Genomic DNA, 22,591 nt, shown 5'->3' with positions numbered 1-22,591 from the left:
ATTATTAATATTTATTAATGAAATATGATTGTTAATATTGACATGAAAACTTTTATTTTCAAGTTTTTGAAGGTAGAATCTTGGGTTGTGGCAAAAGGGGAACAAGGGGATAGATGGTCCTCCACCCTCTCGCAGGTACAGACAGAAGAGCTGGTGCACGCCCGTGTGCAGGCTGCTCACGACCGACGCCACGGAGATCACCAGCTTGTCTGCAGTGAACGATTTCCACTCCTGTATCCTTTCTCCTGCTGTGAGTCTGATGTTTTCACATCCTGACCATCATCCTTCTGGCAAAGGCTTGTGCTGAGGGTCCAGGCTCCAGGCTTGGGCTGAGCACTCAGACCTCCTGGAGCTCAGGGGCCTTCATGTAATGGCTTCATCTCAATAATGAAAAGAGACCCAGAGGGAAAGGGAAGCTGGAGGTGGGGCGCCTGTGAGGTAGAGCAGAGTGACGGGACCTGAGATTTCTGGTCTGCTCGCGTCTTGAGTAACAGTAGTTCAATGCATTTAGACAGGACACAGCTACACTGAGCACGTGCATCCTTTGATGAACTGACCAGTGTACCCCATCTCATGTGGAAGATGGCAAAGTTACAGCAGTGCTGTTGACAACAAATCGATCCCAGAATGTTAAGTTTTGAGTGTTTGTGGTTACATCATCATTTTAAATTAAAGAGCATTGACTTTATTTAGAAACAAAGCTCTGATCTTTAGGGAGACATCTTATAAACTTTTATTCAAAGGCCTAAGATTCTTTTGAAAAGTTTTATTCTTTCAATTTCAGAACGACTGATACAGGGTATTAGAGGTTCTAGTATATTTTAATTAGAAAGGAAATTTTTTTATGCTAGAACCTTTTGCTAAAAACACAGAAACACTTAGCAGACATGTGTTGTTCTGATTACTCCCTGCCCTTGAGGGAGGATCCCTGAGTATTCTGGCTTTAGCACTGGGTTTACTATTAGACCTAGTACTTTTTCTGTACTTTCCTAGCACATATGCATTTTGTGTTTTGGCTGCACCACGTGGCAGGTGAGAGCTCAGTTCCCTGACCTGGGATTGAGCCCATGATCCCTGCAGTGGAAGTGTGGCGTCTTAACCACTGGGCTGCCAACTTAGCCACTGTCCCTCCTGGTCCACGTGGAGGAAGTGGCCTTGCCGTGTGCTTCGTTCAAGGCTTGTCCTCCATGCAGGCAGCCTGACCTGGTGGGAGGGGGCGCCGTTCACTTCCACGGCCTCCCCATCTAATCTCTGGCTCAGACCCTCTTCAAGCTCGGTGCCTACATGCAGGACGGCCATTCCGCCTCTTGATTTGGGTGTTTCCTGACATCTCAAACCTTGCTTAACTCTCAGGGGACCTAGGCCTCCCGCATGGAAATCCACATGCCTGGCCTCCCCATCCTCCCAGCAGCTCTGGCCACACACCCGGGATCAGGTGGGGAGCGGGCTGTGGTCAGGACTGTCCTGTGGAGCCCCAGGAGATTGCAGCTGGTCACCTGTCCGTGCAACCTTCTGCCGAGAGAAGTTCCCTAACCGAGCCCCAGACATCGTGCTTGCTGCTGGGCGGAACCGGACCTTGGAGGTTTTCGACCTCAACGTGGGCTGCAGTGCGGCTGTCATCACGGGAGCCCATTCTCGGCCCGTCCACCAGATCTGTCAAAATAAAGTGAGTGACCTTCTGACCGCGCACAGCCTTTGTAAACTTTGCGTTTAAGTGTTTAACAAACTTACGATGCAATCTTATAGCAGTTTGCTGCCAAAAGCAGCCGTGATTTCTTATTGGCCGTGAAGCTATTGTAAGCCTTGATGTTGGATGTTAGAAGGCATTTGGATGCTGTGAAGAATGTGGATGTTTGTACCTTTGTCTTTGATGATTCTGTGGTCCCAGTTTTTGATTTTACCACTTTCAAATGAAAATGGTCCCATTTTCATTTACCACTCGGCGGTGGTTTTGGGCGTTGGCAGCGCTGGGTAGATTCTGCAGGGACGTGAAGCAGCCTTGTGGGTTCACGGGTCTCTGTCGGGTGCAGCTGGTCTGTCTCAACAGAGGAAGAGTTCAAAATAACACACAACTGGGCGTTGAAGGTCAGGGACTGAGGAGGTGGCCATTCTGATGAATTCATTGTCTCACAGTTTAGTTCAAAAGATGCTTTGTTGCTTAAAAGAACAACAAAGAGACTTGTGAACAGAACTTTTGTTTTCAGGACTACAACTTTGATTTTTAATAGACTTGTAATTGCTTTCCAAGTTAAGGGTTTACTTTATAATGCCTGCAGAAATATGCATTATGGTTCAAGGATATTCTCCTTTTTTAAGTGAAGTCTTACTAAATTGCTCAAAGAAGACTCTTATCCACAGTTTAAGGTGTTATTCAGGTTTAAGTTTCCATGTGACAGTGTGTGTGGACAGCGTGTGTGGTCAGATAGTCGGTGAGGTTCTGTAAGTGGCTGAGTGGGAGGAGAGCGCAGATCCAGGGCCGTGGAGCTGAATTCTCTCAAACGGACTTTGTTTGGTGTTGTCCTGGGGGAGTGAGAGCTGGGGGTGCTGGACCCAGAGTCAGACTGTGTTGGGGGCAGTGGGAGACCCCTGATGCGAGGGCAGTGGCCTGAGGCCCCGCGTCGGAGCCCTGGGAGGTCCGTCTGGACAGCCCGTCCACATGGCCGCAGCCAGAGTCCGGGCTCCTGGCCTTGGCGGGCAGTGGCTGGGGGCTGAGGAGGGGAGGAGCCGCCTCCACCGGGAGGCTAGCGTCCGCTCCTCCCGGGGGACGCCTGGTCTTGGACCGGAGCCTCGAGGCTCAGACTGGGTCCTACCTGGACCTTTCCCGCAGTTTACCCTTCGGGGGCTCATTGAGGAGGACATTTCCAATCAAGAGGAGGCTTTTCTGGTTTGTATGATGTTTTCAGCTTGCTGAGTTATTGAAGCAAAGATTATTTTCTTGCACCTTTTTTTGGGGAACAGACTCTTAACTGCATAAAAAACAGCAAAAATATTTTAAACAGTGTGCTCCCGCAGACGAATGGAGGCACCCTCTGAAGAACGCAGTGACGTCATGGCACTGCTGACATAGCAGCCCGGACCCCGCGGAGGCGTCAGGCCGTGCGGCGTGATGACGCCCCCTGCCGGCGCGGCTCCTGGGAGGGCTGTGGGTGTGTGTGTGTCTTTTACGGCCGGGATGCGGTTTGCGTTTGGGATCCCTGATCTCACGCTGCTGATTTCAGAGTAAGATCTGCCAAGGTGGCATTCCAGATTGATTATTAGACCTGGTAGAGTCCTGGACTTTTCAGTGAATTTGATAATAGACTCATATATCTTTTCCACTATAAATCCATTATAAATCCTATTTTCTTTTTTGCATGTTTTAATCTTTCTTTCTGGAGTTTATCATACAGCCTTAAAAACTTGGTTGAAAGTTGGTATGTTAGAGATCAGTATAAGGTTTTTCCTCAGTTTGGTTCCCAAAACTGTTTAAGTTGAGAAGGCAAAGTATAATTTTGGTGTTTTGATGCTCTTTTACTTATAACGTAAGGATAAAGCCTTGGCTTTAAAATAGTGGTAAAGACAATTCTTTTAAACTTAGCTAACTAGATTTTGTCATATTTTCAGAGAAGTTATTTCATTTTGAAAGTAATAAGTTGCTATTTTGACTGATATCTTCCTCTCTGTTTCCATTTCATAAAAAGATATTTTAACCTTTTGCATATAATGCTTCCCTCTGTTATAAGGATTAAATACTATAATGTATATTAATTTCTTAGCATATGCTAAATTCACTAAATGGAAACTATTTTTAAAAATATAAATTTATGAGGGCTGGTGGACATTGCCTTAGAAAACTCCTAATCTTCATATGCAACTAATTTCACACAATTCCTTTGTTCCCATGAGTGTTAAGGAGAAACGTATAGAATTGTGCTTCCTGCAGTTGAAAGTCAGGCTGAATTATTACAGAAACGATGTCTGCTTTCAAAGAAACTGTGGCCGGCAAGGTGGGAGATGTGGGTGTGAGTTACGCTCACTCGTGCAAATCTGACTCTTGAAGCTCCATAAAGTGTGTCAGTCGCTCAGTCGTGTCTGACTCTTGCGACCCCATGGACTGTAGCCCAACAGGCTCCTGTGTCCCTGGGATTCTCCACGCAAGAATACTGGAGTGGGTTGCCATTCCGTTCTCCAAGGGGTCTGCCCAACCCAGGGATCGAACCTGGGTCTTCTGCATTGCAGGAGGTTCTTTACCGTCTAAGCCACCAGGTAAGTCCACTTAAGTTCAGTAAGGTGAGAGAAAAGAGTGCCCCTCCCAGCGATGAGAACAGGATGCTTGTGCTGTTCTGGAAGGTCGGAGCAGACGGCATTCAGCTGCAGCCACATGTCCTTCCACGTGGTCAGACAGAACTTAACTTTATGGGGCCTTTGACGGTGCAGGAAAGAGAGAAGCAGGTCGACCTGACTCCTGCCGGAGGGTCTGGACAGGTCCCTGGGTCTCAGGTTCCTCTGTTCCCAGACTGACTTGAATATAAAATCCCAGAAGGGGGTTAACACCACGAACACAAACCTCCAGAGGATGTAGGTGTGAGTCCAGCTCCCCGTCAGCCTTGGCCCCCATCCACTCCTGCCTCTCCAGGAACCCTGCCCACCCAGCCTGCTGCTAAAATATACACCCCCAACCCGCGCCCGGCCTTCAGTTCCTCGGGGGCCCCGCTGACACTAACCCCCGACTCCATGTCCAGCCTTTGGGACCTCAGGGGCCCTGCTGCTTCCTAGATAGAGGCAGCTTTGCAGGTAGCCTCTGGCTCTGCTCGTGTTCATCTCTGCTTCTGTCGTCAGGGTGTGTGTGGACCCTCTGGTCTCGGGTGAGGGGGTGGGGCATCCGCGTGGCTGGGGCCGCTATCCTGCACGGCGGCACTGCTGTGGGATGCCCCACGCCAGGCAGCACAGACCTGGGGGTACTTGCAGCAGGGGGCTCGCCTGCTATCACCAGGGTCAGGCGTGTGCAGGTTTCCAGTCCTCAGTGTGCGTGTCCCCAGGGGCAGGTGTATACAGGTTCCTAGGCCTCAGTGTGTGTGGCCACAGGGGCAGGCGTGTGCAGGTTCCTAGTCTTCAGTGTGCGTGGCCACAGGGGCAGGCGTGTGCAGGCTCCTAAGCCTCAGTGTGCGTGTCCCCAGGGGCAGGTGTGTGCAGGCTCCTAGGCCTCAGTGTGCGTGTCCCCAGGGGCAGGCGTGTGCAGGTTCCTAGGCCTCAGTGTGCGTGTCCCCAGGGGCAGGCGTGTGCAGGCTCCTAGTCCTCAGTGTGCGTGTCCCCAGGGGCAGGCGTGTGCAGGTTCCTAGGCCTCAGTGTATATGTCCCCAGGGGCAGGCGTGTGCAGGTTCCTAGGCCTCAGTGTGCGTGTCCCCAGGGGCAGGTGTGTGCAGGCTCCTAGGCCTCAGTGTGAGTGTCCCCAGGGGCAGGCGTGTGCCGGCTCCTAGGCCTCAGTGTGAGTGTCCCCAGGGGCAGGCGTGTGCAGGTTCCTAGGCCTCAGTGTGCGTGTCCCCAGGGGCAGGCGTGTGCAGGTTCCTAGGCCTCAGTGTGCGTGTCCCCAGGGGCAGGCGTGTGCAGGCTCCTAGGCCTCAGTGTGCGTGTCCCCAGGGGCAGGCGTGTGCAGGTTCTGAGTCCTCAGTGTGAGTGTCCCCAGGGTCAGGCGTGTGCAGGCTCCTAGTCCTCAGTGTGCGTGTCCCAGGGGCAGGTGTGTGCAGGTTTCCAGTCCTCAGTGTGTGTGTCCCCAGGGTCAGGTGTGTGCAGGCTCCTAGTCCTCAGTGGCATGTGCAGGTTCCTAGGCCTCAGTGTGCGTGTCCCCAGGGGCAGGCGTGTGCAGGTTTCCAGTCCTCAGTGTGTGTGTCCCCAGGGGCAGGCGTGTGCAGGCTCCTAGGCCTCAGTGTGCATGTCCCCAGGGGCAGGTTCCTCTGGCTCCTGTGCCTGTGGGGTTGGTCCCAGTCGCTGTCCCCCAGGCTCAGTGGAGCAGAGGGCTCTGGGCCCCCAGCCAGGCCACACGAGGTTTCCTCCCCGGGCGCCTGGGAGCCGGTCAGTCCTGAGCTGTCCGCCGTGTCGTGGTGGGGCTGGGGAAGCAGGCACAGCAGCCTGCGCTGTGCGGTCGGATGAGAGGCATTAGGTTGGGAAGGGAGTTCTGAGGGGTTTGGTGGGAAAAGAACTGGTTTTACTTCCTTAAAATAAACATCTGAACGGTATATGATGGGATGAAAAGATGAGGGTATAAGTTTAGAGGTTTACCCCATGGCTTAATAGCTTTCTTAAACTTCCCTGACATTTCTGTTCAGTTATGCAGTGGGCATCAAAGTGTTCTGACTTAACAGAGCCCTGCAGGAACTGTTGTCCTGCAAGTCCAAGTTCAGGGGAAGCAGAAGTCACAATTGGCCCAAAAGTCCCATTTCCACTCGGATAAAAAATATGTCGTTTCTGATTTCCTTTCGGCTTGGTGACAAGTGCAGCCTCATCGGCAGGTGCCGCTGGAGCTCTTTGTGAGCGTCTGGGTTCCTGTCGTGACCTCTTCTGAGGATCACCGCAGCAGTCTCGTGTTGCACAAGCAGAACTGAACTCATTTTACCTCCAGTCACAAAAATGAGGGCCTTGTCTTCCTATTTTTGAAGTCCATTTTATATCATTAAATGGCTTATTTTTAGAATGAAAGTGCATACGTATTTTTTATTATTTATTGATATCTTTAAGAATCACAGCAGATGTCTTTTTTTATATATATTAAAAAAAACCTTATTGGCTATTACTCTTTTTTGTGTCTGAAAGAGATACTTGGATTTTTTTGTGATGTAAGTCTGTAATGTGCATGCATGCTCAGCCTCTTCAGTCGTGTCCAACTCTTTGCGACCCCATAGACTGTAGCCTGCCAGGCTCCTGTGTCCATGAGATTTCCTAGCCGAGAATACTGGAGTGCATGTGCTAAGTCACTTCAATCGTATCCACCTTTTTGCGACCCCATGTCCTCCAGGGACATGCGACCCCAGAAGTCCTCCAGGCTTCTCTGTCCGTTGGATTCTCCAGGCAAGACTACTGGAGTGGGTAGCCTTTCCCTCATCCAGGGGATCTTTCCAACCCAGGGATTGAACCCAGGTCTCCTGCATTGCATGCGGATTATTTACAGCTGAATCATCGGGGGCGCCCAAATGTATAATCAGTCAGTTCAGTTCAGTTGCTCGGTCATGTCCAACTCTTTGCAACCCCATGAATTGCAGCACACCAGGCCTCCCTGTCCATCACCAACTCCCAGAGTTCACTGAGACCCACATCCATCGAGTCAGTGATGCCATCCAGCCATCTCATCCTCCGTCGTCCCCTTCTCCTCCTGCCCCCAATCCCTCCCAGCATCAGAGTCTTTTCCAATGAGTCAACTCTTCACATGAGGTGGCCAAAGTACTAGAGTTTTAGCTTCAGCATCATTCTTTCCAAAGAAATCCCAGGGCTGATCTCCTTCAGAATGGACTGCTTGGATCTCCTTGCAGTCCAAGGGACTCTCAAGAGTCTTCTCCAACACCACAGTTCAAAAGCATCAATTCTTCGGCGCTCAGCCTTCTTCACAGTCCAACTCTCACATCCTTACATGACCACTGGAAAAACCATAGCCTTGACTAGACGAACCTTTGTTGGCAAAGTAATGTCTCTGCTTTTGAATATGCTATCTAGGTTGGTCATAACTTTCCTTCCAAGGAGTAAGCGTCTTTTAATTTCATGGCTGCAGTCACCATCTGCAGTGATTTTGGAGCCCAAAAAATAAAGTCTGACACTGTTTCCACTGTTTCCCCATCTATTTCCCATGAAGTGGTGGGACCGGATGCCATGATCTTCATTTTCTGAATGTTGAGCTTTAAGCCAACTTTTTCACTCTCCACTTTCACTTTCATCAAGAGGCTTTTGAGTTCCTCTTCACTTTCTGCCATAAGGGTGGTGTCATCTGCATATCTGAGGTTATTGATATTTCTCCCGGCAATCTTGATTCCAGCTTGTGTTTCTTCCAGTCCAGCGTTTCTCATGATGTACTCTGCATCTAAGTTAAATAAACAGGGTGACAATATACAGCCTTGACGAACTCCTTTTCCTATTTGGAACCAGTGTGTTGTTCCATGTCCAGTTCTAACTGTTGCTTCTTGACCTGCATATAGGTTTCACAAGAGGCAGCTCAGGTGGTCTGGTATTCCCATCTCTTTCAGAATTTTCCACAGTTTATTGTGATCCACACAGTCAAAGGCTTTGGCATAATCAATAAAGCAGAAATAGATGTTTTTCTGGAACTCTCTTGCTTTTTCCATGATCCAGCAGATGTTGGCAATTTGATCTCTGGTTCTTCTGCCTTTTCTAAACCCAGCTTGAGCATCAGGAAGTTCACGGTTCACATATTGCTGAAGCCTGGCTTGGAGAATTTTGAGCATTACTGTACTAGCGTGTGAGATGAGTGCAGTTGTGCGGTAGTTTGAGCATTCTTTGGCATTGCCTTTCTTTGGGGTTGGAATGAAAACTGACCTTTTCCAGTCCTGTGGCCACTGCTGAGTTTTCCAAATTTGCTGGCATATTGAGTGCAGCACTTTCACGGCATCATCTTTCAGGATTTGGAATAGCTCAACTGGAATTCCATCACCTCCACTAGCTTTGTTCGTAGTGATGCTTTCTAAGGCCCACTTAACTTCACATTCCAGGATGTCTGGCTCTAGGTGAGTGATCACACCATCATGATTATCTGGGTCATGAACATCTTTTTTGTACAGTTCTTCTGTGTATTCTTGCCATCTCTTCTTAATATCTCCTGCTTCTGTTAGGTCCATACCATTTCTGTCCTTTATCGAGCTCATCTTTGCATGAAATGTTCCTTTGGTATCTCTCATTTTCTTGAAGAGATCCCTAGTCTTTCCCATTCTGTTGTTTTCCTCTACTTCTTTGCATTGATCACTGAAGAAGGCTTTCTTATGTCTTCTTGCTATTCTTTGGAACTCTGCATTCAGATGTTTATATTTTTCCTTTTCTCCTTTACTTTTCACTTCTCTTCTTTTCACAGCTATTTGTAAGGCCTCCCCAGACAGCTATTTTGCTTTTTTGCATTTCTTTTCCATGGGGATCGTCTTGATCCCTGTCTCCTGTACAATGTCAAGAACCTCATTCCATAGTTCATCAGGCACTCTGTCTATCAGATCTAGGCCCTTAAATCTATTTCTCACTTCCACTGTATAATCATAAGGGATTTGATTTAGGTCATACCTGAACAGTCTAGTGGTTTTCCCTACTTTCTTCAATTTAAGTCTGAATTTGGCAATAAGGAGTTCATGGTCTGAGCCACAGTCAGCTCCTGGTCTTGTTTTTGCTGACTGTATAGAGCTTCTCCATCTTTGGCTGCAAAGAATATAATCAATCTGATTTTGATGTTGACCATCTGGTGATGTCCATGTGTAGAGTCTTCTCTTGTGTTGTTGGAAGAGGGTATTTGTTATGACCAGTGCATTTTCTTGGCAAAACTCTATTAGTCTTTGCCCTGCTTCATTCCGTATTCCAAGGCCAAATTTGCCTGTTACTCCAGGTGTTTCTTGACTTCCTACTTTTGCATTCAGTCCCCTATAATGAAAAGGACATCTTTTTTGGGTGTTAGTTCTAAAAGGTCTTGTAGGTCTTCATAGAACCGTTCAACTTCAGCTTCTTCAGCATTACTGGTTGGGGCATAGGCTTGGATTACTGCGATATTGAATGGTTTGCCTTGGAAACGAACAGAGATCATTCTGTCATTTTTGAGATTGCATCCAAGTACTGCATTTCGGACTCTTTTGTTGACCATGATGGCCACTCCATTTCTTCTGAGGGATTCCTGCCCGCAGTAGTAGATATAATGGTCATCTGAGTTAAATTCCCCCATTCCAGTCCATTTCAGTTCGCTGATCCCTAGAATGTCGACATTCACTCTTGCCATCTCTTGTTTGATCACTTGCAATTTGCCTTGGTTCATGGAGCTGACATTCCAGGTTCCTATGCAATATTGCTCTTTACAGCATCGGACCTTGCTTCTATCACCAGTCACATCCACAGCTGGGTATTGTTTTTGCTTTGGCTCCATGCCTTCATTCTTTCTGGAGTTATTTCTCCACTGATCTCCAGTAGCATATTGGGCACCTACTGACCTGGGGAGTTTCTCTTTCAGTATCCTATCATTTTGCCTTTTCATACTGTTCAGAAATAATAGTCACTCAAACTGATATAATTTGCTTTAAAATAGATATTTTATTAGCTCCAGGTCTTACTTTTTTCTCTTTTTTAAAGAAATGCAGTGATTTTTGCTACAGGAAGCGTTTCCGTTCGCTGGCCGCTGCGAGTTCCCTGTGGCCCCCCCCAGTGTGCGTTCAGAGCACAGCACCGTCTGCAGCGCGCGTGCTCCTTCCTGCAGTGGCGCTGAGCGCTGTGTGTCCCCGGCACCTCAGCTTCACTGCACCATGCGCGTGAACCTTACCCATTTCATGCACTTCTTACATGTGTTTAAGCCTATAAATTTCCCTCTGAATGCCGCTGTGGTTGTAATTTGCCAGTTTAGCAAGTGGCCTTTTGATTTAGCAGTAAATATTTTCTGATTTTTTTCAACCTAGTCTTTATTTACATACGAGCTTTCAGTTTTCCGCATACATAAACTAATTTGTTGTTTGGCCGCTCAGTTATGAAAACTATTTGTGACCCCATGAACTGCAGCACGCCAGGCTTCCCTGTCTTTCACCATCTCCCAGAACTTTCTCAAACTCACGTCCATTGAGTTGGTGATGCCATCCAACCATCTCATCCTCTGCCGTCCCCTTCTCCTCCTGCCTTCAATCTTTCCCAGCATCAGGGTCTTTTCCAATGAGTCAGTTTTTCGCCTCAGGTGGTCAAAGTATTGGAGTTTCAGCTTCAGCATCAGTCCTTCCAATGAATATTCAAGGTTGATTTCCTTTAGGATTGACTGGTTTGACCATCTTACAGCCCAAGAGACTCTCAAGAGTCTTCTCCACAGTTCAAAAGCATTAGTTCTTCGGCGCTCAGCTTTCTTTAGAGTCCAACTGTCACATCCATACATGACTACTGGAAAAACCATAGTTTTGACTATACAGACCTTTGTTAGTAAAGTTATGTCTCTGCTTTTTAATATTCTGTTTAGGTTGGTCATAGCTTTTGTTCCAAGGAGCAAGTGTCTTTTAATTTCATGACTGCAGTCACAATCCGCAGTGGTTTGGAGCCCAAGAAAATAAAGTCTGTCATTGTTTCCCCATTTATTTGCCATGAAGTGATGGGACAAGATGCCATGATCTTGGTTTTTTGAATGTTTGGTTTTAAGCCAACTTTTTCACTCTCCTCTTTCACCTTCATCAAGAGGCTCTTTAGTTCCTCTTTGCTTTCTGCCATAAGGGTGGTGTCACCATGTTTGTTTAACCTATATGTTGAGCACATCTTGAGAAATGCCGGGCTGTATGAGTTACAAACTGGAATCAAGATAGGCGGGAGAAACATCAACAACCTCAGATATGCAGATGACACCACTCTAATGGCAGAAAGTGAAGAGGAATAAACAGCCGTGTAATGAGGGTGAAGGAGAAGAGTGAAAGAGGCAGCTTAAGATTAATATTAAAAAAACTAAGATCATGGCATTTGGCCCCATGACTGCATGGCAAATAGAAGGAGAAAAGGTGGAAGTAGTGACATATTCCCTCTTCTTGGGCTCCAAAATCACTGCAGATGTTGACTGCAGCCATGAAATCAAAAGACGATTGCTTCTTGGCAGGAAAGCGATGACAAACCTAGAGAGCTCTTGAAAAGAGAGACACTACTCTGCTGATAGTGGTTGTGAGACTTGGACTGTAAATTTGGCAGAACACCTAAGAATTGATGCCTTTGAACTGTGATGCTGGAGAATACTCCCAAAAGTCCCTTGTACTGCAAGATCAAATCAGTCAATCTTAAGGGAGATCAACCCTGAATATTCACAGAAGGACTGATGCTGAAGCTGAAGCTCCAGTATTTTGGTCATCTGATGCAAGGAGCCAACTCATTGGAAAAGTCCCTGATGCTGGTAAAGATTGAGGGCAGAAGGAGAAGAGGGCATCAGAGGATGAGATGGCTAGACGGCATCACTGATGCAATGAACATGAACTTGGGCAAACCTCGGGAGATAGTGAGGGACAGGGAGGCCTGGCGTGCTGCAGTCCATGGGGTCGCAAAGAGTCGGACATGACTGGGTGACTGAGCAACAATAGCTTATATTTTCAGATATAGTTGTTTTTATCACTTTCAAAAACAATTACTAGTTAGGCGTACTTTCAGTTCAGTTCAGTTCAGTTGCTCAGTCGTGTCCAACTCTGTGCGACCCCATGGGCTGCAGCACACCAGGCTTCCTGTCCATCACCAGCTCTCCAAGCTTACTCAAACTCATGTCCGTCAAGTTGGTGATGCCATCCAACCATCTCATTTGCTGTCTTCCCCTTCTCCTGCCTTCAATCTTTCCCAGCATCAGGGTCTTTTCCAATGAGTCAGTTTTTCACATCAGGTGGCCAAAGTATTGGAGGTTCAGCTTCAGCATTAATCCTTCCAGTGAATATTCAGGACTGATTTCCTTTAAGATGGACTGGTTGGATCTCCTTGCAGTCCAAGGGACCCTCAAGAGTCTTCTCCAACACCACAGTTCAAAAGCATCAATTCTTTGGTGCTCAGCTTTCTTTATGGTCCAACTCACACATCCATGCATGACTACTGGAAAAACCATAGTTTTGACTAGATGGACTTTTGATGGCAAAGTAATGTCTCTGCTTTTTAATATGCTGTCTAGGTTGGTCATAACTTTTCTTCCAAGGAGGCAGTGTCTTTTAATTTCATGGCTACAGTTACCATCTGCAGTGATTTTGGAGCCCCCCAAAATAAAGTCTGTCACTATTTCCATTGTTTTCCCATGATCTTAGTTTTCTGAATGTTGAGTTTTAAGCCAACTTTTTCACTCTCTTCTTTCAGTTTCATCAAGAGGCTCTTTAGTTCTTCACTTTCTGCCATGAGTGTGGTGTCAAATGCATATCTGAGGTTATTGATATTTCTCCCAGCTATCTTGATTCCAGCTTGTGCTTCATCCAGGCCAACATTTCTCATAATGTACTCTGCATATACATTAAATAAGCAGGGTGATAAAATACAGCCTTGACGTACTCCTTTCCTGATTTGGAACCAGTCTGTTGTTCCATGTCCAGTTCTAACTGTTGCTTCTTGACCTGCATACAGATTTCTCAGGAGGCATGTTAGGTGGTCTGGTATTCCCATCTCTCTAAAAATTTTCCACAGTTTGTTGTGATCCACATAGTCAAAGACTTTAGTATAGTCAATAAAGCAGAAGTAAGTGTTTTTCTTGAACTCTCTTGCTTTTTCAATGATCCAGTAGATGTTGGCAATTTGATCTCTGGTTCCTCTGCCTTTTTTAAATCCAGCTTGAATATCTGGAATTTCATGGTTCACATACTGTTGAAGACTGGCTTGGAGAATTTTGAGCATTACTTTGCTAGCATGTGAGATGACTGCAATCGTGCAGTAGTTTGAGCATTCTTTGGCATTGCCTTTTTTTGGGATTGGAATGAAAACTGAGCTTTTCCTGTCCTGTGGCCACTGCTGAGTTTTCCAAATATGGTGGCATATTGAGTGCAGAACTTTTATTTTCAGCATCATCTTTTAGGACTTGATTTCCATCACCTCCACTAGCTTTGTTCATAGTGATGCTTCCTAAGGCCCACTTGACTTCACATTCCAGGATGTCTGGTTCTAGGTAAGCGATCACACCATCGTGATTATCTGGGTCGTGAAGATCTTTTTTGCATAGATCTTCTGTGTATTCTTGCCGCCTCTTCTTAATATCTTCTGCTTCTGTTAGGTCCTTACCATTTCTGTCCTTTATTGAGCCCATCTTTGCATGAAATGTTCCCTTGGTATCTCTAATTTTCTTGAAGAGATCTCTAGTCTAGTAAGGTGTGCTTTGCCTTACTTTTATTTTTTCTTAATATTTATACAATCAATCTTTCCTCCTTTTACTTAGCATATGCTATTTTCCCCCACCTTTTACTTTCAACCATTACAATTAATATATTTTAAGTGTTTTATTGAAATCCAACTAGGAAGCTTTCTTTTATTTGTTGAGCTCACTCTGTTGGAAATTATGATGATGACTCATCAGTTGATCTTATTTTGTTTTTCTCTTCAATCTTTAAAAAGAACACTTCACTTTCTATTTATCATGAATTCTTAGCTTCATTGTTTTCCTTCAGTCTCTACTGGATTGATCAGATATTTTTCCAAATTCTTTTTTTCCCCTTGAAAGATTTGACCTCTGTATATTATTTCCATTTTTTTCCCATTTTTTACTGTTCAGTTTCAAGAAACTAGCAATGTTGTAAGCTCTTATAACTGTACACTCATCTCTCTGTTAAACTAGGTCTGTGTTTTGTTCTTTTTACATTCAGGGTGTTGCAGAGCACCCAGCATTCAGTAGGTGACCTCTAAGTGTCTGCTGGATGTCTGTTGTTTCTCTCTTATGAGTTATCAAGCTGTCTTAACCCAGTTCCAGTTTGTGGATCACTATGCTGTGTTGTGGAGAAGGCGATGGCCCCCCACTCCAGTACTCTTGCCTGGAAAATCCCATGGCGGAGGAGCCTGTAGGCTGCAGTCTTTGGGGTCGGCGAAGAGTCGGACACCACTGAGCGACTTCCCTTTCACTTTTCACTTTCCTGCATTGGAGAAGGAAATGGCAACCCACTCCAGTGTCTTCCCTGGAGAATCCCAGGGACGGGGGGAGCCTGGTGGGCTGCCATCTATGGGGTTGCACAGAGTCGGACACGACTGAAGCGCCTTAGCAGCAGCAGCAGCGTGCTGTGCTGATCTTAGTAGCTGGGTGGCGGTGGGTGGGCCCCTCTGTGTGTCAGGTTTCTCATATGAAAAAGGGAGCGAAATAGGTGACCCTTCACAGGTTTGCGAAGAGGAGGGAATGGAAAGTGTTCAGAATGCTGTGGGTGCAGAGTTAAGACTCAATGCATATTCGTTTGTTTTTCTAGTCATTGAATTTATATAAGCCTTTGTTTCCTGTTTGTAAATGAAGAATCACTTGTAGGTATCCTAAGCATAAATCCTTGTGGACACTTTATTAGATTTGTCTTAACATTAACGTTTGGATATTCTTGACATAGTAGGAAGATGGAAATTATTATAAAGCACGTTATGTTTAAGTAATGTTTGGGGCCAGATGGCTCTGTAGATGGAGTTCAGTTTCAGTCCACTACACACTGAAAATCATGGCAACACTTCCTCTGACAGCAGCTTGGAGAGGGTGAGGGCCCAGTGACCAGACCAGATGCAGGTCCTCGGAAGGGCCAGCGTCTGCTGGACACATTTCACCCAAGTCAGTGTCACAGGCACCTGCTCAGGGGGTCTCAGGGTTTGATCAGGAAACTAATAACTGACCTCAAGCTTCAAATGCCTTACTGAGACCATCTTCCAGATAATTTATTGAATATGTCTTGTGACCTACACTTTAAAAGATTTGGTGTGTTGTTATCATCTTTTGACCTTTTGCCATTTGTAGTTCTGTAACTTTCCATGGCATTATTTATAGAGAAAACATATATTGGTAGTTCTTAAGGTCCGAGTGTTCCACTAGCGATTATTCACAGGAAGGAAGTTTTTGGAGTCCAATTCTAAAATTCTTATAAATAAAAAAGCTATTTGTTAATTTCTTTCTTTAGATTCAGTGTTGTTAGATATGATTAGGGAAATGTTTATTAATTAAACCTGTAAAAAATATGCCTTGATTTTCCCTTATAATTACAGGGGTCATCATTTGCAACCCAGCAATCCCAGGCTTATAATCTCTTTGCAACCGCAGCCACTGGTGATGGGGTAAAGCTCTGGGACCTGAGGACCCTGAGGTGCGGCTCCCTCTGCTTTTCGGGTTGCAGTTGGGGGTGAGGCTGGGCAGACCACATAGAGTGTATTTTAATTAAAGCTCCTGGTAAACTCCACTTGAGCTTGTTTTTCCAAGTATGACAAGGTTGTGGTGAATCTATTCACACTGACTAAGAAGAGTCTGATTTATACACAGAAAGGGTCACACAGTTTGGAATGATAAAAAAAGCAGATACTGGTCTTTCCTCTGCTACATGTGACATGTGGCCTCTGATGGCTGGAAATGAACAGGAAGTTAATTGATCACTGTTAGGCTAGAGTGTGCATGTGTGTAAGTGAGACGTATATGTATGTGTGCAAGCATGTACACTGTAAGATGCACATGTAACAGCGAGATATACATATATTTGTATATAAACATATATATATATACACAGTGATACTACATATTACAGGGATATGTGTGTGTATGTGTATGTATACAAAGTATTTATATGTATATATACACACACACACAGGGGTACATACATGTAACAGTGAGATGTATATGTATGTATATAAGCATGTACACACGCAGTGATATGTACATGTAACAGTGAGGTGTACATGCATTTGTACGTAAATATATAGACACACATAGTTAGATGCGTGTATATATGTATATAAAATATGTGTGTGTGTGTGTGTGTATATATATAAACATAAATATACACACAGGGTTACATACATCTAACAGTAAGATGTATATGTGTGTATACAAATATACACACACACAGTGATACATACACATTACAGTGAGATGTGTGTGTATATATATATATATGCAGACAAAATATGTGTATATATATAAATACACACACGGGGTGCATACATGTAACAGTGAGATGTGTGTATATATATATATACACACAAATACATATACACACAGTGGTACACACACACACATATATATATTTATACACACACACATAATTCTATTCCTTAAAATGTTCTGATAGTTATGGCAGACAGACATTGAGTATAGAATGTATCTAACAAAATAGAATAACTACGTACATTTGTCTGTGTGTGTGACATATATATATTCATAAGGACGATAGTAGCAGATTGCCTCTGTTTTCTTCTTCATTCACTAAACAAGTATAAACCCTCTGTTTCTATCCTGTGTGACTTTTGTATACTTCTCACATATAAAAAGTTTATTTAATGTTAGTTTTGTTGTTTTTGTGCATTTACGATGTTAAAAGCACGTTTGTTATTTTTAAACGGTCTCCAGAATCACCTGCCTCGCCATTTATTATTGATAACCCTCCCTTATTATTAAACATCCTCATAAGAAACATGTTGTTTCACTGTTATTTTGCTCGTTTTTTGTGAAGACAAGTCAGTACCTTCCCCCTAATTTGTGTCGGAAATTGAGAATCCTTTGTTCTCTTGGTGCCTTCGCTTCCTTGTAGGTGTGAGCGCCGTTTTGAAGGCCATCCAAGCCGCTGCTACCCGTGTGGAATTGCTTTCAGCCCTTGCGGCCGATTCGTGGCTTGTGGTGCTGAAGACAGACACGTATGTGCTGCCGTGGCAATGTGTTGGTCTTCAGGCGAAGATTCTGCACTCATTCTTGGGGAGACAGTTAATACTGCTGCCTGTTAGGACAGAATCTTGACTATGGGCCAGTGCTCTGAGGCTGCCACATCGTAATGGTATTTATTAAATAGCAATCACACACAAGGTATGACAGGCTAGCTGTAGAAGGACAGACACTGTGTGATCCTACTCACGTGAGGAACCTAAAGCAGACTCATGGAGGCAGACAGTGGAAAGCGGGGCCAGGAGCTCGGGTGGGGGAATGGGAGATTCTGGGCAGGGGGCACAGGGGTTGGTTACGCAGGACAGGCAAGACTGGACTCTGCTGTAAACACGGCGCCTGAGGTCACCAGTACCACACTGTGTGCATGAGCCTTGTTAGGAAGGTGAACTTACGCTAAATGTCATGAGTACGGTTAAAAACAAGGTTCACGGGACATTTTCCCAGGGGTCACCATTAACGGCACTGAGTGTGGAACCGTTGAGATGTTGGTCTGTGTCACTAATGCCATTTTAAGGAATCTACCTCACTACTCTTCACCAGGAGGCAGTCCTGTGATAACAGGGGAGCCCGAAGCTGACCGACTCTTTGTAGGTAACTGGTGGCTTAAGAGAAAATACACAGGATCATGGAGCAAACTGAAAGGGCGCACAAAGAAGCAGACAGACAGATCCTGATACGGAGCATCCTTCAGGACACTGGTCCAGTTCCTTCAACAAGAATATGGCATGAAAAAGAGGCAGGCAGGGGAAGGATTGCTCCAAAGTAGGGAGACATAAGAGCAATGTACGGATCTCGACTGGATCCCTATTGATCCCACATAACTGTTAAAAGACATTTGAGAATGCTTGGGGAAGGTATTGATATTTGCTGGGTAGTAAATATCAGCGAATTATTATTCTTTTAGATGTAAAAATGGCAGTACAGTTAGGTATAAAATGCCCATGTTTTTAAATGCTTACAAAATACACAGGACTCATTTTTGCAGTTTGCTTCAAAATACGACATGCCTTTTAACCCCAAAAACTAGAAAGAAAAAGAAAAAAGGATGCAATACTTGGAGCAAGTATAGCAAGCCCTGATGACGTTGTGTTTGGGCCGTGTATGTGTGTAGCGCCTTGTATAATTCTCCGTACTTTTGCACATATTTGAAAAACTTCCAAATGCAAGGCCACACACGGGCATTGGGAGCAGTCCTTGACGTGGACGAGCTTGACTTCACCTTTGCAGGAGCCCCTTTATGACCTCCTCGAGGGCCGGGCACTGAAGGGGGCGCTCGGCTTAGGGGAGCCTGCGTCTCTGTGCTGTTCTTCTCTGCACCGAAGGGAATCGCCGGTTCTCTGATCCGTGGTGTTTCCATCTGTCTTAGCGCACGGTGGTGCCTGCCCTAGGGAAGAGGAGGTAATATGTGGGCATGGTTGTTTTCAGAAATGCCGCTTGAATCTTACTGTGCAGGAGGCTGTGACTGTACCGTGATGACTTCCTCGGGATCACACCAAAACCATGGTCCCGGTGTTTCATTGTAGGATCACCTTTTCAGAGAAATCAAAACGAAGGCATGAACTAATGGACACTTGCAGATAATCAGTTGCATATTTGATCACAGGTCCACAGATGCTGAGAAGGACCAAGCAGCTATTGGAAACCAGGTTGATCAGGATTTGCTTCCAGACCAGTGGGGCTGCTTCTCCCTCGGGTGGGCGACACCGACGGTTAGACCCGCGCTCAGGGCCGTCCAGTGGTCCGCGTGCTCTGCCTCTTGAGAGGAGCTTGTCACCTTGTCTGTGACAGTTCTTGTTGTCCGGGCTTGGTGGGATCCCTGAGAGAAGAAGGAGGCTGTGTGCCTGGCTCGGGCCTGATGCAAGAGCCCAGAGTGTCATCACCAGCATTTTCTAGCGGACTCTCCACTTCTTTCTGGACGCAGGCTGCATTTCTGCCTCAGTGAGATTTTAAATAGGGTTCTGTATTAAACCTTGACTATTTTGGTCTTCTGAGAAAAGAATTTTTTTTTTAATAAAAATTCAGTGATCTGAAAAAATGTGCACAGTTCTGAGAAATATCATTTTTGGAAATATTTGAAAAAGCAAAGTAAGTGTCCATAGTTTGACAGTTGATTCCCCCATGGACCATGTAATTATTATGAAGCTTCAGAAATACAGAGTTCACTTCTGTTTGCAGTTCTTTTTTTCTTCTGTGGGGTTAATTCGGGGAAAGGCAAAATGAAGGACACATGTTAGAATCCTGTGAGATGAAAAAATGAAAGATACTTCATCTTCACGGATACGGTTCAACAGTTACAAAACAGCTGTAATGAGCTGGTCTCGTCCTGTTTGTAAAGCGCTGATCTTCTTCAGGAGTACATTCAGTCCCTTACACTTTTTGTGAAAACATTTTTGAGCAGTATTATTCCAGCACCCCTGTGGTTTCTGCCACATCCTCATCTTTTTGCCTGAAAAATGTTGCTTCATTTTTCCTCACCCCTCTTCCCAGGGATTGATTTCGTTTCAGAGTAAGGCTTATTCTACACAGCTTTTATCTCAGTTTCTTTTATGTTCTTAGCACATTTTAGCTAACGCTTGTATCTCTTTAATGGGGAGAAGTTGCTTCATGAATCAATAACTGTTATTACCTCTAATTAAGACATTTTGTTCTTGCCCTGGATTGTAATAAAACTGAGTCAGTTTCAGAATTCGTTGTTACTTTTCCACTCTTTACATGAAGCACACTTTGTCCTTCTGGACTGGTCGGTTGCCACTGTGTGGAAGAACAGCTCGTGATAAATACGTATTTAATAAAATATTCCTGATATTGGGAGCTGCAAACTGCTGTTTTTGTTGACTCAGGAACCTTCTGGGTGAAAAGATATGTTTAATTTATTTATCAAATTATTTTTTTCCTGTTTGTTCCCTTCGTTCATTCTTTGTTTTCCTTTCTTTTTCTTTGTAAGTTGGTTTATTTTTTGATGCATGCGGGCTTCCTCGGGTTGCGGAGTGGGGGCTGCCCTTCGTTCTGCTGCACAGGCGTCTGGTGGCGGTGGCTTCTCACTGCAGAGCACAGGCTCTGGGCGCACAGCCTGTGGTAGCTGTGGTACACGGTGGCATGCGGAATCCTCCCACACCAGGGATCGCACCATGTCCCCTGCATTGGCAGGTGGATTATTATCCACGGCAAAGTCCTAAAAGATATGTTTCGTTTAGTACCCTTTTCATGTAGAACACAGAAGCCTGTTTCTCAGATGACTCGTAGAATTGCTTCACAATGAATACCGCAGTGTCGTCTTTCGTGCATTTTGAGATTCCAGGCCCACACAAGCCAGTGTTAGTTCCCATTTGGATTTAGGTAAACATGAGGGGTCTCAGGAAGGACTTTTCTACAAGAGATACTTCTGTGAGAGAAGCTGACTAATGCAGGAACTCAAGCCTCGAGCCCTGCCTGCGAGTTCTCAGAGCTGCCCTTTGCCGTCAGCCCTCCAGCCCTGTGTCTGTGCTCGCCCTTGTGCGTGGTCCGTCAGGGCAGGGAGCACGCAGAGGCTGTCTCTTTCTCTGCTGGCTGGTGCTGCAGCTGCCTGGGCGCATCCACTCTTGACCTCCAGGCACTGTTACGTCAGATAACTTTCAGTCTCTTTCTCGACCTGTTTTCCATTACCCACAGGTGAGTTCTCTGGGCCTTAGAAGTGCTAACGTGAGCCATAAGCGGTCAGATAACTTTCAGTCTCTTTCTCGACCTGTTTTCCATTACCCACAGGTGAGTTCTCTGGGCCTTAGAAGTGCTAACGTGAGCCATAAGCGGTCAGATAACTTTCAGTCTCTTTCTCGACCTGTTTTCCATTACCCACAGGTGAGTTCTCTGGGCCTTAGAAGTGCTAACGTGAGCCATAAGCGTGCACTTAACTTCCCTTTGTACGTGTGTCTGTCACACATCGCACTGAGACTCCTAACATCAGCCCGCTTACCCCAGGCCTCCTTTCCTCTCCCTTTTCTTATCTCTTGAAATCTTTTGCTCTGGTTGCTTCTCTTTAGGCACTTGTCTAGTTGGCCTCTGACTCTTCTTCTCGCGTCTTCTGTTGTAAATTCAACCATGATTTGAGCTGTTCGTGCATCACAGGTTGAATACACGTCACTCTCTGATGCCAGCTTCTTCCTGCTTCCTGAGTGTGGCAGCTGCTTGGCGTCACCTGAAGACCTGGCTGTCTTAACCTTAGAAACTTACAAACAGTGACTGGTTTCCCTTGCCCACCTGCTACTCAAAGCAGCAGTCTCACTGAAGTTGGGTTCTAGTGGTTTTCAGTCCTTTAAGCTGCATCGTGGAGATGTCCGTGGGGACCAGAAATCTGCTTCTCCCTTCCCCCAGAGCCTAGAGTCTAGAGGGTGTGTGTGTGTGTGTGTGTGTGTGTGTGTGTGTGTGTGTGTGTGTGTGTGTATGTGTGTGTGTGCTCGTGCACAGCATATGTGTAGTCATGTGCAATACAGCGAATGCCTTACAGGCAAACCTTCAAGTTGTGAACTTTCAGAGATGCGAATGTGCACTGGCCGCCCAGTCACACAGAGCGGTTCACATGTCAGGTGTGCAGTCGTGTGCGTGCACCGTCTGCAAGTGGCTGTGCTTGTGTGTACTTTACTGTATAGAATGCAGTAGTCCGTTATCTTTATTTCAAGTCCAGAATGTCTAGAAGCAAGTGTGAAAGCAGCGGCAATGGGGCTGGTACTGCTGTACTTTTTCAGGTACCATAAGATTAAAAATATTTTCTGTATTTGTATTTGTTTTTATGTATTATTTGTGTGAAAAGTATTATAAACCTATTACAGTACAGTACTGTATAGCTGATTATGTTATTTGGGTACGTTGGCTGACTGTTGGACTTACGAGCAAATTGAACTTATGAATGCACTCCTGGAATGGAACTCATTCATATGTAGGGGATGTGGTGTATATTCCTCCAAAAATTATAATGTTATTGACATATTTATAGACAGGTCATAAAGCAGTGGTGTGGTTAACTTTTCTGAAGAAGGCTGCTAAGAGCAGTTATGGGCATCCGTTTTCATTTCTTTTGGGTGTGTACAGAGCTGTGAGCTTGCTGGGTCAGAAGGCTGG

The 22,591-nt window shown here is 45.5% G+C and overlaps 1 protein-coding gene across 3 annotated transcripts in view; it reads left to right on the top strand.

Moving 5' to 3' along the window:
- Window positions 1-22,591, top strand: part of WDR27 (WD repeat domain 27) — a 100,409-nt gene that overhangs the window by 43,546 nt on the left and 34,272 nt on the right. For all 3 annotated transcript variants that reach the window (XM_059890008.1, XM_059890007.1, XM_059890006.1), the window contains 4 exons: window positions 136-233; window positions 1,545-1,666; window positions 15,841-15,938; window positions 17,373-17,475. In XM_059890008.1, coding sequence (XP_059745991.1) covers window positions 136-233; window positions 1,545-1,666; window positions 15,841-15,938; window positions 17,373-17,475 — 421 coding nt within the window. The remainder of the gene's footprint in view (window positions 1-135; window positions 234-1,544; window positions 1,667-15,840; window positions 15,939-17,372; window positions 17,476-22,591) is intronic.

Source organism: Bos taurus, chromosome 9 (assembly GCF_002263795.3).
Source record: "Bos taurus isolate L1 Dominette 01449 registration number 42190680 breed Hereford chromosome 9, ARS-UCD2.0, whole genome shotgun sequence".
Taxonomy (NCBI): domain Eukaryota; kingdom Metazoa; phylum Chordata; class Mammalia; order Artiodactyla; family Bovidae; genus Bos; species Bos taurus.
Note: the sequence above shows the minus strand (reverse complement) of the source record. Positions and strands in the feature narration are given on the sequence as shown.